The sequence below is a fragment of the Saccostrea echinata genome, unplaced genomic scaffold (genome assembly GCF_033153115.1).
Source record: "Saccostrea echinata isolate AGI-Se365-2 ecotype Australia unplaced genomic scaffold, CSIRO_AGI_Sech_v1 ptg000022l, whole genome shotgun sequence".
Classification (NCBI taxonomy): Eukaryota; Metazoa; Mollusca; class Bivalvia; order Ostreida; family Ostreidae; genus Saccostrea; species Saccostrea echinata.
Genome location: NW_026889771.1, coordinates 16,685,645 through 16,700,126, shown reverse-complemented (window position 1 = coordinate 16,700,126; position 14,482 = coordinate 16,685,645). Strand labels below are relative to the sequence as shown.

Below are 14,482 nucleotides of genomic sequence, written 5' to 3'. Positions count from 1 at the left end.
CTCCTACACATACCAGTAACAAGAAATACTTTTTTAATCTTTTTTTTTTTTTTTTAAATCTATTTTTGTCAAAATTGAATTAACTTATATGGTTAGAATTTTAAAAGGACAATTATGATTATGATTCTGGATTAAAATTACCCGCATCCAAATTTGGAAAAAAATAGAACCCATTTAGATTGTATTTAGCAGATTCTAAATAGCCTGAACACAGAAGTCTAGCATTTAAATATAGCTTACTAGTATATTTTAAATTGCTATCATTTTCTGAAGATTTCTAGCCAAATCTTGACAAAGAAAAACTATCCTGGGAATGCATATGGAAAAAGATACGTGAATATGGTAAAATGAATAAAAAAATTATCTGTTCTGGCAATGCAAATTAAATCAAAGTTTTACAATAAGGATATATCATTAAAAACAGGCAACTCAGTAAAATCTACTCCAGGTTCATAGCTAGCTCTCTTTCAAAGAAGTAAATGATACCCTTGATTAATTTTCAAACCAAAGCATGATGCCTACAAGCTTGAAGTTTACTATATTTCTTTGTGTGTGTGTATATATATATATATATTTTAAAAGTCCCCCATAGCAGGGTACCCCTCGTACCCTTGTAATAACTACAAATATGTCCATAGGATACATAGGATATAAAATGCCCCATCATGATACATTTGTATTGCGACATTTAAAAATGTTCCTTCCTTCTCTGGTCTGAGATTGATTCATTTCATCTATTATCTAACAATTAAATGGGGTCTCATCATTTCAAGTTCATAATTTCATATTTAGCAAATTGATGGATTGTTTCTTGAGTATGCATGCATGGTAAAAAATGCTCTCACAGAGATTATCAATGTATGGAGTTTTTAGAAATGATCCTTTAGGGAATTAAATAAGATGAATAGTAAAATGAGAAATTCAAGGTCATAGGGAAGATGAAAATAGTTTGAACACTTTTTTTAAAAATGAGGGAATTAGTGAGGTCAAGGTCATTAGAAAGGTTAAGTTAAAAAATTAATTACACACTTTGAATTGCTCTAATCAATATGTATCTTAACTAGAAATGTGTCCATAGGACATGAATGCCCCGCCGAGTGTATATTAGTAATGCAACATGAAAATTTGTACTAGTGTATGAAGTTTGATTAGAATATCTTGAATAGTTTCTTTAAAATTGAAATTATAATTTAAAAAAATTGGATATAGATGATAAATTCTCACCAAACTATGTACAAGTACATACAGTCCCTGAAACGTTCTACTTTCCCACTTGAACGGTGAGCGAACGCTGAAAGAACGCAGAGCGAACGGTGAGTGAACGATGTGTGAACGGTGAACGGTGAGCGAACGCAGAACGCGAACGGAGCGCAAACGCGAACGCAAAGTGAACGGTGAACGCAAGATGAACGATATATTCGGAATGCCTCTGATCTTTTCCTTGCATTGAAACTATTTTATCGTATTATAATGTCAGGTGCCAAAAAAAAAAAAAAAAAAAAAAAAATAAAATAAATAAATAAGTAAACCAATAAATGAATGAATAAATAAGTAAATAAAATAAATTCTCCAAAATTGTCCTAAGAAAGACGATTCATGCACATTAAGTTTTTAATCACACGATTTTTAACTCATTAAAACATTGCAATTGTTGCCGAACGCTGAAGTATAAAAGATATTTTTTTAGTTGGAAAATAAAAATGTTTATTCTTATTTGATAACAAATCAGAGAAAACTTCTGACTTATAGAATGAATTAAAGCGATTGTAACATCCATTCATATATGTATCTCCGTGTCAAGGCGATTTCATGTAAAGTACTAAAAAAAATTAATTACAAAGGTCAGTGGACGTTTTGCATTTATACGCTCGTATTTTAAATGTTTAATACAATAATATATCATGTGTCATTTCTATTTTTCATGATGATTTATTGAGCCGACTTCTACATGTATCTGTAGATGGCCGTGATTATACTCAGACAAGATAATACAAAGATACATATTCATATTATTTGTTATAAATTCAATTTTCAGAACTTGATATTTAAGTAATATGCTGTTATAATTTTTATCAAACAGACAAATGAGAGAGAGAGAGAGAGAGAGAGAGAGAGAGAGAGATATTCCGTTTCAGCCCCCCCCCCCTTCCTTTCAGGCTTCACTAAATGTTTGCACCTATATCAAACAATAACTCTGATATTTTTTTCTAAATATATTAGACAGTGAAAGTAACTTTTTTTTTTTATCAACAAATCATATCCATCTGTTTGACAGTATTACTCGTTTTTATTTTCCTGCTTCAAGTTCACACGAAGTCCACGTGCTTGTCCTGTCAATCAAAATCATTCGACACTGTGCAGATGTGAAAGTTTCGTCACATTGAAGACGAAGTGCGAGTATTTCCAACAAGTTATAACATTTATTTTTATCATTTCTAGATTTGATACCAAGATTTGAATAATTAGTGAATAAAATATATTGGGCATTAACACTTGAATTTGAAACATACCCTCTGCCAATTTCAAATACCACCGCCGACACGTGTACATTTTGAACTACTATTGTTTTGTGACTTTTTTAGATGCAGGTTTGTTTTGAGACTGAAATTTTTGTTCTAAAAAAGACCTTAACTTTTTTTTTAACAGGTTAATTAAAATTTTCTGGAAATACAGTACTGACTAAGTAAAAGATTTAGGGGAGAAGGGGAGGGGGGGTATTAATTATATCGAATAGCAAACATATAAAGTTACGGTGAAGAAAGATTTTTTCTCTATAACTATAGACTTTACATACATGTATTATAGTAGCGAATATTCTGTAGTGCATTACATTTTAAATATATATTTCCTTTAAACACACTATCAATTTAATTCGCTCCAAAGATAATAAATTTACAGGATATCCGCAGTACTATGTATAACTCTCAGAACTAGTTCTATCATATTTTCTGTAGTAATTGAATAAAAAAAACGCGTTAGAAATAAATATTTTCGTAATTTTGCTGCGTAATTATTTGACTTGGATAATTATATCTCCATTAACGATTTGTCGTCTTTAACAAAACATCAAAATGTTGCAGTGCTTGAAGTATTTGCACATTGGCCTTAGTTAAATTTAATATTTCAGCATCGTTCTACATAGGTACAGGATGTGCTTATAACAACATTTTTTTTCCAGAGTAATTTAATAAATAACCTAATAGCTAAGTTAGAATAATAAAAATATATATCTTAGATTTTTCCCCCATGAAATAATGATTCTTCAAACACGATATGTTAGTATTAAATTAAAAAATCTGTAACTCCTTACCTACAAAAAGATAAGTCCTTTCACTTGGGAGTTCCGAATGGCAATGACAACTGAACGATTGGTGAACGCTGAACGCAAGGTGAACGCAAAGTGAACGGAACGAAGAGCGAACGCTGAACGCTTTGTGAACGGTGAACGCGAGCGCACGGTGAACGCAAAACTGTGAACGGAGAGCGAACGGTGAACGCACGGTGAACGAACGGTGAACGCATGCTGAACGAACGGTGAGCGAACGGAAAAATGGGAAAGTAGAACGTTTCAGGGACTGTAAGCTTACATAAAAATATCTTAAATGATTTCTTTACAACTAAGCAAAATGCAACTTAAAGAAAAGTGAGGTCAAGGTCACAGAAAAGTGCAAGGTCAAAAGTTTTTAATGCAGTTGAATAGCTCTCACTACTACGTATCAGCATATTAAGTTTGATAAACATATCTTGCCCAATGAATGGTTTCTTTAAAACTGAGCTACACACTAAGTTAAGAAAAGTGAGGTCAATGTTAAAGGAAAGGTAGAGGTCAAAAAATGTTGATGCAGTTGAATAGCTTACATCAGTATGTATTAGCATATATGAAGATTGATAAAAATATCATGAATGGTTTCTTTAAAACTGAGCTAAACATTAAGTTAAGAAAAGTCAAGGTCAAAAATATTAATGCAGTTGAATAGCTTACTTCAGTATGTATCAGCATATGAAGTTTGATATAAATATCTTTCACGGTTTCTTTTAAACTGAGCTAAACAATAAGTTAAGAAAAGTGAGGTCAAGGTCAAAAGAAAGGTCAAAGTCAAAAAAATGTTGATGCAGTTGAATAGCTAACATCAGCATGTATCAGCATATGATTGATTGATTTCTTGTATGTTGTTTTACATCCCTTTCGAGAATTTTTCACTCATATAGAGACGTCACCATATACTAGAGGAGGGCTTCAAATTTAGACCTTTACACGGCACTCAGGGACATTGAGCAGTGAGGGTTCTTTATCGTGCCAATGCCTACCATGACACAGGGCCTTGGTTTTTAAAGTCTCATCCAAAGGACCCGCAACTTTCACTTCAAAGTGTCAAGCGTCTGGTGAAGGAACAGTTGCTACCTATTTTTATTGAATTAGGTCAATCCCGGCCGTGATTGGAACACACGACCTTCCCATCATGGAGCGAGCGCTCTACCGACTGAGCTACCGTGACAGTATATCAGCATATGAAGTTTGTTAATGGTTTATTAAAAACTGAGCTAAATACTAATTTAAGAAAAGTGAGGTCAAGGTCAAAACATAGGTAATCTGATATTACAGAGCTCACCTCAACAAATGTTGTCTTAAAGTAAGGTAAAGTCCCACATTAAACTAATAATCTAGTAGTGTGCATCCCTAGATGCAACATTTATGCAATTTTGGTCTGATATGACTTGCTGCTTGGGAATGGACTCATCTAAAAACTTTAAACTAGTCACTCATACAGAAAATGTAAGTCAAATCCAGCATCTGAAGCTAGTTTGAGATTGTTCATCCCTTGATGCATCATCCATGCAAGTTTGTTTCAGATAGGCCTTATAGTTACTTGGAAATGAGATCTGCTCTAAAAACTAACCTGGTCATTCATCCAGAAAATGTAGGTCAGATCCAGCATCCGAAGCAAGTCCAGTAGTGTGCATCCTTAGATGTATCATCCATGCAAGTTTGGTCAACATAGGGCTTACAGTTACTTGGAAATGAGATCTGCTCCAAAAACCCTCACTTAGTCACTCATCTGAAAAATGTAGGTCAGATCCAGCATCCGAAGCAAGTCTAGTAGTGTACATCCTTAGATGTATCATCCATGCAAGTTTGGTCAATATAGGGTTTATAGATACTTGGAAATGACATCTGCTCCAAAAACTTTAGCCTGTTCACTCATCCATAAAATATAGGTCAGATTCAGCATCCGAAGCAAGTCCAGTGGTGTGCATCCTTAGATGTATCATCCATGAAAGTTTGGTCAATATAAGCTTATAGTTACTTGGAAATGAGATCTGCTCCAAAATTTAACCTGGTCACTCATCCGGAAAATGTAGGTCAGATCCAGTATCCGAAGCAAGTTCAGTAGTGTGCATCCTTAGATTGGTCAATATAGGGCCTATAGCAACTTAAAAATGAGACCTGCTCCAAAAACTTTAACCTGCTCCAAAAACATTAACCTGGTCATTCTTTAGCTGAAATTGCAGCATCTGAAACCTCAACTTGTACAATGAAACACACTAGAAGCATCCTCCATGCATCTGATATATTATAGGGCATAGAAGTACTTGAAAAGAAAACTGCTGCAAAAACTTTAAACTGGGAAGCCGTCACCAACACCGACGCTGAGGGTGTTACATAAGGTCCCCCAACTTCGTTGAGGTGAGTTAATAATGTTTATGCAGTTGAGTAGCTTACATCAGTAGTGTCAGCATATGAAGTTTGATTACACTATCTTGAATGGTTTCTTTAAAACTGAGCTAAACACTAATTTAAGAAAAGTGAGGTCAAGGTCAAAGGAAAGGTTAAGGTCAAAAAATGTTGATGCAGTTGAATAGCTTATATCAGTATGTATCAGCATATGAAGTTTGATTACACTATCTTGAATGGTTTCTTTAAAACTGAGCTAAACACTAATTAAAGAACATTGAGGTCAAGGTCAAAGGAAAGGTCAAGGTAAAAAAATATTGATGCAGTTGAATAGCTTATATCAGTATGTATCAGCATATGAAGTTTGATTACACTATCTTGAATGGTTTCATTAAAACTGAGCTAAACACTAATTAAAGAACAGTGAGGTCAAGGTCAAAGGAAAGGTCAAGGTAAAAAAATATTGATGCAGTTGAATAGCTCTCATCAATATCTAAGAGCATATGAAGTTTGATAAAAATATCTTGAATAGTTTCTTTGAAACTGAGCTTTGAAATGAGCTAAACACAAAGCGTGAAAGGACAGAAGGATGGAAGATGGACATGACAAACTCCATATGCCCCGACCATATTCATGGCAGGGCATAATAATACCTATAACTTTTCATTAGTCAATGATTTAAATTTCTTTTACCAGCACTTGCGGATTTAATGCAGTCAATTCTGTAACTGTCCAAAACCAACAAATGCTAATAAGACATGACTGATCCCTGTGTGACATGAAAATATAATACAATGTATCAGTCCAATATCTCATTAAAGGTCCCATATCTCACTCTGTCCAACATCAATTTTTTTGGACCGCTCAGTAAAAACATTAGAAATGACTTTATAAAGATTTATATAGGAAACAATTTTATAAAAGTTTAACAAATGGTTATGTACTAGAAATGGAAGTTTAGTCTCTTGTACATATTTGCAAAGAATTCATTCTTTACTTTGGCCCACACTTTCATCCCACCCGCTACCTCTTGGACCAGAATCATATGATGCTCATTAAGCTTTGTCAAATTTGTTTGAATAATTAACGTATTAACTTAATGTTTTTAATGACCATTTTGCAAGTATGAGATTGAAAGTTGATTAATTCACTTTTTATATTGTATCCACAACACTGCAGGCATTGATGCACACACATTACATGCACAGACAAAACACAAAACAGGCACAGTATTCATCCCCTTAACATTTTGTTGTAATGCCACGGCCAGTGATTGTACTACAAATGCAATGGCCAGTGATTGTACTGCAAATGCAACTAGAAAACTAAGATATTCACACAGGATCCTAAAATGTGGCATTGTAAATTAACTTGACCTTCTGACCTTGAAGCAAATGACTTTGCAAGTTATAGGCATCTCTGGCAAATATTTTTTACTTAATATGGATATTGACCAGTCATTCAGCAAGGACCCAACTGCGGGACAAATGTGTATAGGTGTTCATGCCTGTTGTTCAATCCAAATTCATGTCATCATAAAATATTTTTTTAATGGTTATCATCCACCTCTGAATTCAATGAAGTCAGTGGTGGAAGGGAGGGGGTGTATATAACTAACCATTCATACTTATAACTCAAGTATTCATGGCCTGCAATGTACAGAAAAATCTCACAAGTCACGGTTAGAATTTTACATTACATAAACCTGTATTCTCATTGTACTGGTAAACTCAAAATGATAAAGAAAAAATATCAGAGAACTGAACTTTTCCTTTCTTCCATTTTGGTAAGAAAACATATTGTGTATAAGATAGATAAATTAGTATATAAGTAAAATATGAAACAATTCTAACAACTCTAAATCTATGTTGTTCATTATCAACATGGACATGTACAAAGTAAAAACTGATCGTATTCCTCAGATATTTAAAATGTTTAATATCATGGGGATGATTTAATTGCTGAATTTGTAGTGTAACAAACCATATGCAGTTGAAAATCCAAGCATTTCAGAGGTAAAATAATTGCCCATAATTACTAAGGAGCTTCTGGAGGCCTTGCTCTCCTGGGCCACAATCAGGCTTTGCCCTGGACCCACAAGGGGTTTAGGGTGGTCCCCACCTTTCATTGGCTTACATATCAAACTTGGGCTAGCTATGCAACTGAAAGTCTGTAGATCATGTAGATTGATAAGTACTCAAGTTATTACAAATGTAAAATTGTTGAAAGATGGAAATAGAGATGGACAGTGCATGCTTACTAGTTACCCAATCTTAAAACTCATATTTGGTATGATGGTGGTCAATTTTCTTCTGATAGATGACTCTACTTTTAAATTGGTCCGTGTTTCCAATACATCTGCATTTTGGTGCAGATTGAAACCTCAGAAAGCTAGGCAGATTTGATCAAGTAACAACATCTAAGACAACACATTCAGCCCTTGATCAGTTTTCAGCTTTGATTTTGCTATCTTCATTTATTGCTTTTTTTCCTTTGAAATTTCACATCTGAGTATTTTTTATTTGATAATTTATATGTCTCAACAAGTAATTCTCCATTACAAGTTCTCAAAATTCTACATATAAATGTATACATGTACCGGTATTAGGAATTTTTGAAGAGTCGTGCACATAAAGCAAATTAAAGCATGCTTTTAAATTACTTGATTTTTCTTTTCTTTTCATTTGAGATGATTGAATATGAATTAGTCAGTTTATAAGTTTGGAAAATTTATGCATGTTATAAAAAAAAAAATAACAACAACAACATGAACTTGAGAGTAACAAACATAAACATTAGAGATGTTACAGAATTTACAATATATATATTTTTTTGGTCTACAGTTTCATAACCTACACAGTATATACCCAGACCAGAATTAGAAATGTGAGACATTGAACTAAATTCATACCTCTCTTTCTCCCTGTTAAGGCAAAGGAATTAAGAAATGCAAACAGAATTAACAGATCCATCATGTTAATTAATCAGTCAAATTCCAAATTTAAATTGCAATGGTGACAAAACAACGTGTTCAGAAGCAATTATACCAATAAGCATCAAACAAAAGATGATCAATGAATTTCTTTCTGATAAATCAAGTTTACAGTAATAATTGAAAAGAAAATTTAATCTAATGTGAGAAATGATGAAGAAGGAAGCATTTTCACATTTCATATTTAGTAGTTCACAGAATATCAATATTCTTTCCTAGCCATATTACATATCTGCCACTTCAATGTAAAAATGTGGCCTAACCCTCCATCAGTTGGCAGGTATGCTTTAGATATGGGTATCTAATCTTGTAATCAATGATGATAAAAAGAACAACAAAAAATGTCTAAAGAGGTAATGACTGCAGAACAAATGTTTCAGGAGTATATCTCTTTCAAGGGAAATTTAAATAGCCTTAATATCATGGTAAATGTTACTGACCTTCTGCGAGCAGCCTTGGCCTCTCTCATCTGTAGCTGTAGCTCCTCCCTATAGCGGGCCTTCTTACGAGCATTAGCACTGTCTCTCTCATTTGCACCTGTAATTCATGATAAATGTATCTTAACAACAACCAAACGTAAGAAACATATACTGCTTTACTGTCAGAAATTCTACACTGTCTTTGTCAATGTATAAGAAGCAAGGTGCAAATAGCAATGAGAGCTTTGTGCACTACTGATCAATATCTTCCTCCAACTACATGTATAGTTGTCTAATTTGTGATGAAAAGGAACATCAAAGCTTAATATATCTGCTCACTGCCCTTACAAAGAGAAGATCTAGATATCTTCTCACATCTCTTATTTTATAAGCTCCTGAAAAGGATGTAGGAACTGCAGTGCATGGACATGATTACATCACAATAAATATGGAGGATGTATGGCAAAATAACTCGCATTTAATGTTGCAGTAAGTAAAAAATGAAAAAGAATACATGTAATAATACAGATGTATATAAATAAAATGTATTATATGAGTGATAAAAGAAGAAAGGTCTTGAAAAATGGAGAAGCAAAATAAAGCATTCAAATGATGACAACACTTTTGGAAAAATTAAGGAACCTCAATGTTATACATTCAGACTGCTCAGACAACAACAGTTCAGTTTTTTCCTACTTGAGACTACATGTACAATGGCATTCACAATGACTATATAATGATTATAATATATATACAAGTGTATCTCTATATTTATTGAATTGAATTTTGTAGATTTTTTTTTTATCTGTCATCTCCAATGCTTTATTTATAGTACAGTGATTAAGTGCTAGGGATGAACAATTTTGATTCATTAGAACCATAATTTGTTATATCAGTCAAGTTCATAATATAATTTTAAAACTACAGGTTGGAATGAAAATTACTTCACTATAAGTGTGAATTCATTCTAAGCATGTTTGCTATAACTGTATTTTACTGTAGTCATATTTTCACTATTTTTAAATACTTAAAATTAATTTAATTCAAAATTTTGATTTTTTCAGATTGACAAAAAAGTTAAGAATTTATGCATTAGGCAGAGGAAAGAAAAGCAAAAAAGCAGAAGTTGTCATCAAAGAAGCTAGCAGAAATGAATACAGATGTTATAGGGCATTCAAAAAGGGAAAATGGATAAATAAGAGAGGGCCTCAAACTCCTAATTTTTAAAAATTGTACAGTGTAAAAAGACTAAAAAATCAAACAAGAAGAAAAAGAGGACAAATATAACTTTAATTTGAACCTTTTATTACAATTTCTAATAATTTTCAATTTGGCTGAGTATGATGACCTCTTTTAGACACCAATGAAAGGGCACTAACAAACCAGTTTTAATTAAGCCTCCAATTTTTTTTTTTTTCTAAACTTCAGTAATTTTCTTACTCAAATATGGACTGGGAATCTTGAAAACCATATTCAGTTACCATATTAATTATTTTCATGTCTCAATCTAATCATTAATTATATGAATCCTGATTATGAATCCAAATCATTGTGCATTTTTTTTTTTTTGGAAAGGGGGGTGGGGGCTAATGGCAGCAGACCCCCAAGTTCTATACAAGTATCTTTGGACATTGGAACTACTCAGGATCTGTTTCTAAGAAAAAAAATTCTGCATAGATACTTCCAAACTATAATTTCACACTACTGGGTCATTATTATCTTTCTCATTTAAATATACTAACCTAGAAAATTTAAATTTATTTTAAAATAGTAATAATAACAATAAGAGGAGATGTGCCATGCCACACAGTGTCTGGATTAGTGTTGATTTACCTGATTTTACACCTGTCAATAAATTGTAAAACAATAAACATCCCTAAATGCCCTGAAATATATTAAACACACACACACACACTGCAACAACAACATTTTACAAACAGTAAACACACACTAAAATACTTCCTTATAGTAAAGAAAACAAAAAACTAGAAATATGTCCATAGGACATTCCCTGTCATGGTACATTTGTATTGCAACAGTTATAAATGTACCTTCTTTGTCAAGGACATAAGGAAAGTCAAGGTCAAAATATCTGGACATAGTTGAATAGCTCTGATTATTTTCTATATTGTATGAAGATTGAATACTTAAGATTTCTTATTAAGCAATATGGGCTCTTCATTCAATGAAACATACTGTTACATACAGATCAAAAATACAGCATTTATGTAGTTAAAATACTTTATAAAATAATTTATACAGACATAAATATAAACAATAACAAGTCTTTCTTTCTTTGTTAATTCTGAATCAATGGTTGCAACCATTCCCCCCAAAAAATTTACATGACCCGGTTTAGCGGGTTTATACATATTTTTTCTACAATAAAGTTGCAACCATTAATTCACGCATTAAAAAACAAAGACATGCATGCACAATTGTGCTTGATTTGTGCTCCATTTGCTCACCATTCACTGACTGTTCAAAGTTGTGTACAGCGTTCACACACTATTTGCTCTCCGTTCATTCACCATTCACTCAGCATTTGCTCACCGTTCAAGTGGAAAGTATGGGTACATATACAACATTTCAGGGACTGTTTATATCAGACATCTTTTATTTGAAGAAATTTTGGCAGTGTAGTTCAACAGAAGACAAAAATGTTAAAACCAACTGATGCAGATGTTTTGAATGCAATGAAAAATACTTGAAGTTAGAAAAACTTTAATTCTGAAAATGTGTGTGTGGTCAGAAATGAGTCATACTCAGACCAGTTCAGAAACTCACCTACAGGTAGAGTGGCAAAATAATTTGCCCTGGCCATGTCGTCTTTGTCTGAGGGAACAGATCTGTTGGAAATAGCACCAGGACGCTGACGAGGGGGATCCGGCTCCTATTTGAAAAATCCACAAAACATTGCAAGAATTTAATCCTTTCACACAATTTTTCTCCTAATAAAACAATACTAGCTTCTCGGGATAAATCCAAATCAGTTCCTATCTAGGCCACTAGTGGATTTACAAAACATTGGTTAATATATTCCTTCCAACTGATAAGACCCTTGTAAATGAACTGCCTGAGTAATTCTGTAGATTTTGACAGAACTTTAATTCACAGTATTTTATTGGTCATGTAAAGCTTCAGAGAGCTTTAAAAACTAATGTTGATATATATTTACTTGTCCTGTGTATGTAACCAATAATATTCTGTTGGCAATCTATAGCAATTTACCAATCAAGCATGACCATACCTGCAATTTAGAGCTGATTAAATAATTATTAAATGTAATTAAATGCCTATAGTCAATCAAAACAAGGAGGACATTTAATTATTTGCAAATTTATTAATTATTATAATAGTCATAATAATGAACATTTAAAAAGTTTGGTTCAAAACAATTATTTGAATTTGATAGCTTGAGAAATAAGTATACATATGAAATAATTGATTTTACTTTCTTTTTTGAACTGCATAAAATCAGAATTATAGAAATAACCCCCCTATAAATATATATATATATTTTTGTGTTCTTTTTTTTTTTTTTTTTTAAAAGGAAAATCATTTCTTTTCATTCAAAGAAAGGACAAGTAAGAGAAGGGCTCTGATTAAAGGAACTATCTGTCTCCAAAACACATGCATAGCAACGAGCAAACACTCTTACACTAAGGAACTTAAAAGGAAGAACACAATTACCTAATGTTTAAAGAGCAAGTCCCATTAAAGGAACTTACTAGATAAGAAATTTAAATGGTAGAATATCGATTATTTTTTCTGTATTGACAGACTTCTTAAGTATATACGTATACCATTTGCAGATATCCTCGATCCATATGCCATAAATTCATTGCAACTGAATAGCTCCAATAATAGACGTGCAATAACATAAGAATTAAATTAGGGGAAAATTTTAGTATCCTTACTTATATAATGACTCAATTGAATTTGATCAGATCTGAATATGACATAATATAGTTTGATGACTCAATGCTTTGAAACACAATTTTTGTATATTGATCAATTTGAATTAATAGTTTTTTTTCTGGTTACCGGTTTATGGGATATATAAGTACACTCAAATTCAAATAACTGTATATTATTGAACCAAACTTTATTATTACTTCAATTAATAAAATTACAAATAATTATCAATACATATCCTTGTCATAATTGACATTACTTGAAGTTTTAAATTGAATTAGTGCTTGCCATTGGTAAAAGGATCAGTATGAAAAGAATATTAACTAGAAATATGTCCATATGTCCCGCCCAGTAATGCAACATGAAAATTTGTAGTAGTGCATGAAGTTTGATGAAAATATCTTGAATAGTTTCTTTAAACTGGATTTAAGTAAAATCAAAGGTCATTGGGAAGGTTAAAAAAATTATCTGGACACAATTGATAAATTTTCACCAAATTACCGGTATGTATCAGTGTATATTAAAGCAATATGAGCTGACAGAAATAAAGAACATTTATAAACTTCTGTTGTTCATATTTGCAATGGAAGAACTATTTAAAAGTTTTGACACATCTATTTCATATATGGATATTTTACTAGAAAAAGACGTCAATGGCAATCTATCAACCAAGCTTTATGATAAACGTGATGACTTTAACTTTTCAACTTCCCTTACTTATGCAGCAACATACCTGCATATAGGGTTTATATCTCTCAGTTGATTCAATACGCAAGAGCATGCTCTACATATGAACAATTTCTAAAATGAGGTAAGTTATTGACAAACAAGTTGATGAAACAAGAATATCAGCAGTCTCGTTTAAAGTTGTGATTTCGTAAGTTCTATGGTTGATACAATAACCTTGTCAGCAAATACAATTTATCATTAAGTTAAATGCTGACTGACATTTTTCATACTAATTGTTAGGCCATTATTTACACACTGAACTGTCAACAGATTTTTCCATTATTACCCGATCATGACAAGGAGCACACGGCAGGTGTGACCGGTCGGCAGGGGATGCTTACTCCTCCATGGCACCTGATCCCACCTCTGATGTTTTAGAGGTCCGTGTTTTCTCTGCTCCAAAATTTGTATTGTTTGGTGGACTTTTGGGCTTGAATACTGTTCATTATCTCCATGCATTTCATTTGATTTGATCAAAATTATATAATTGTCATCCTGTACAATATTTATTTTTTTTGTATAATACTATACATTCCATGTACAGAAACCTCTCTTCTGAAAAAAATTTAATACTTTATTTTAGTCTAATTGATCATAAAGGTTTAAATTACATACAGATTTATCATAACAGCATATTTTAACAGCAAAATAAAATTCTTTAAAATACAGCTCATATTGCTTTAATGATGTGTAAAATTTTGCAGTTTCATTTCTTTTCAAAAATGATTGTCTAATATATTCTTCCTAGTT

At 32.3% G+C, this 14,482-nt stretch overlaps 1 protein-coding gene across 1 annotated transcript in view; it reads right to left on the bottom strand.

The window, feature by feature from the left end:
* LOC133190558 (centrosome and spindle pole-associated protein 1-like) overlaps nucleotides 1-14,482 on the bottom strand; it is a 103,261-nt gene that overhangs the window by 42,203 nt on the left and 46,576 nt on the right. Inside the window, exons 24-26 of the mRNA XM_061326253.1 lie at nucleotides 11,873-11,978; nucleotides 10,919-10,930; nucleotides 9,107-9,203 (exon numbers count right to left, since the gene is read on the bottom strand). Of these exons, the coding sequence (XP_061182237.1) occupies nucleotides 9,107-9,203; nucleotides 10,919-10,930; nucleotides 11,873-11,978 (215 nt within the window). The remainder of the gene's footprint in view (nucleotides 1-9,106; nucleotides 9,204-10,918; nucleotides 10,931-11,872; nucleotides 11,979-14,482) is intronic.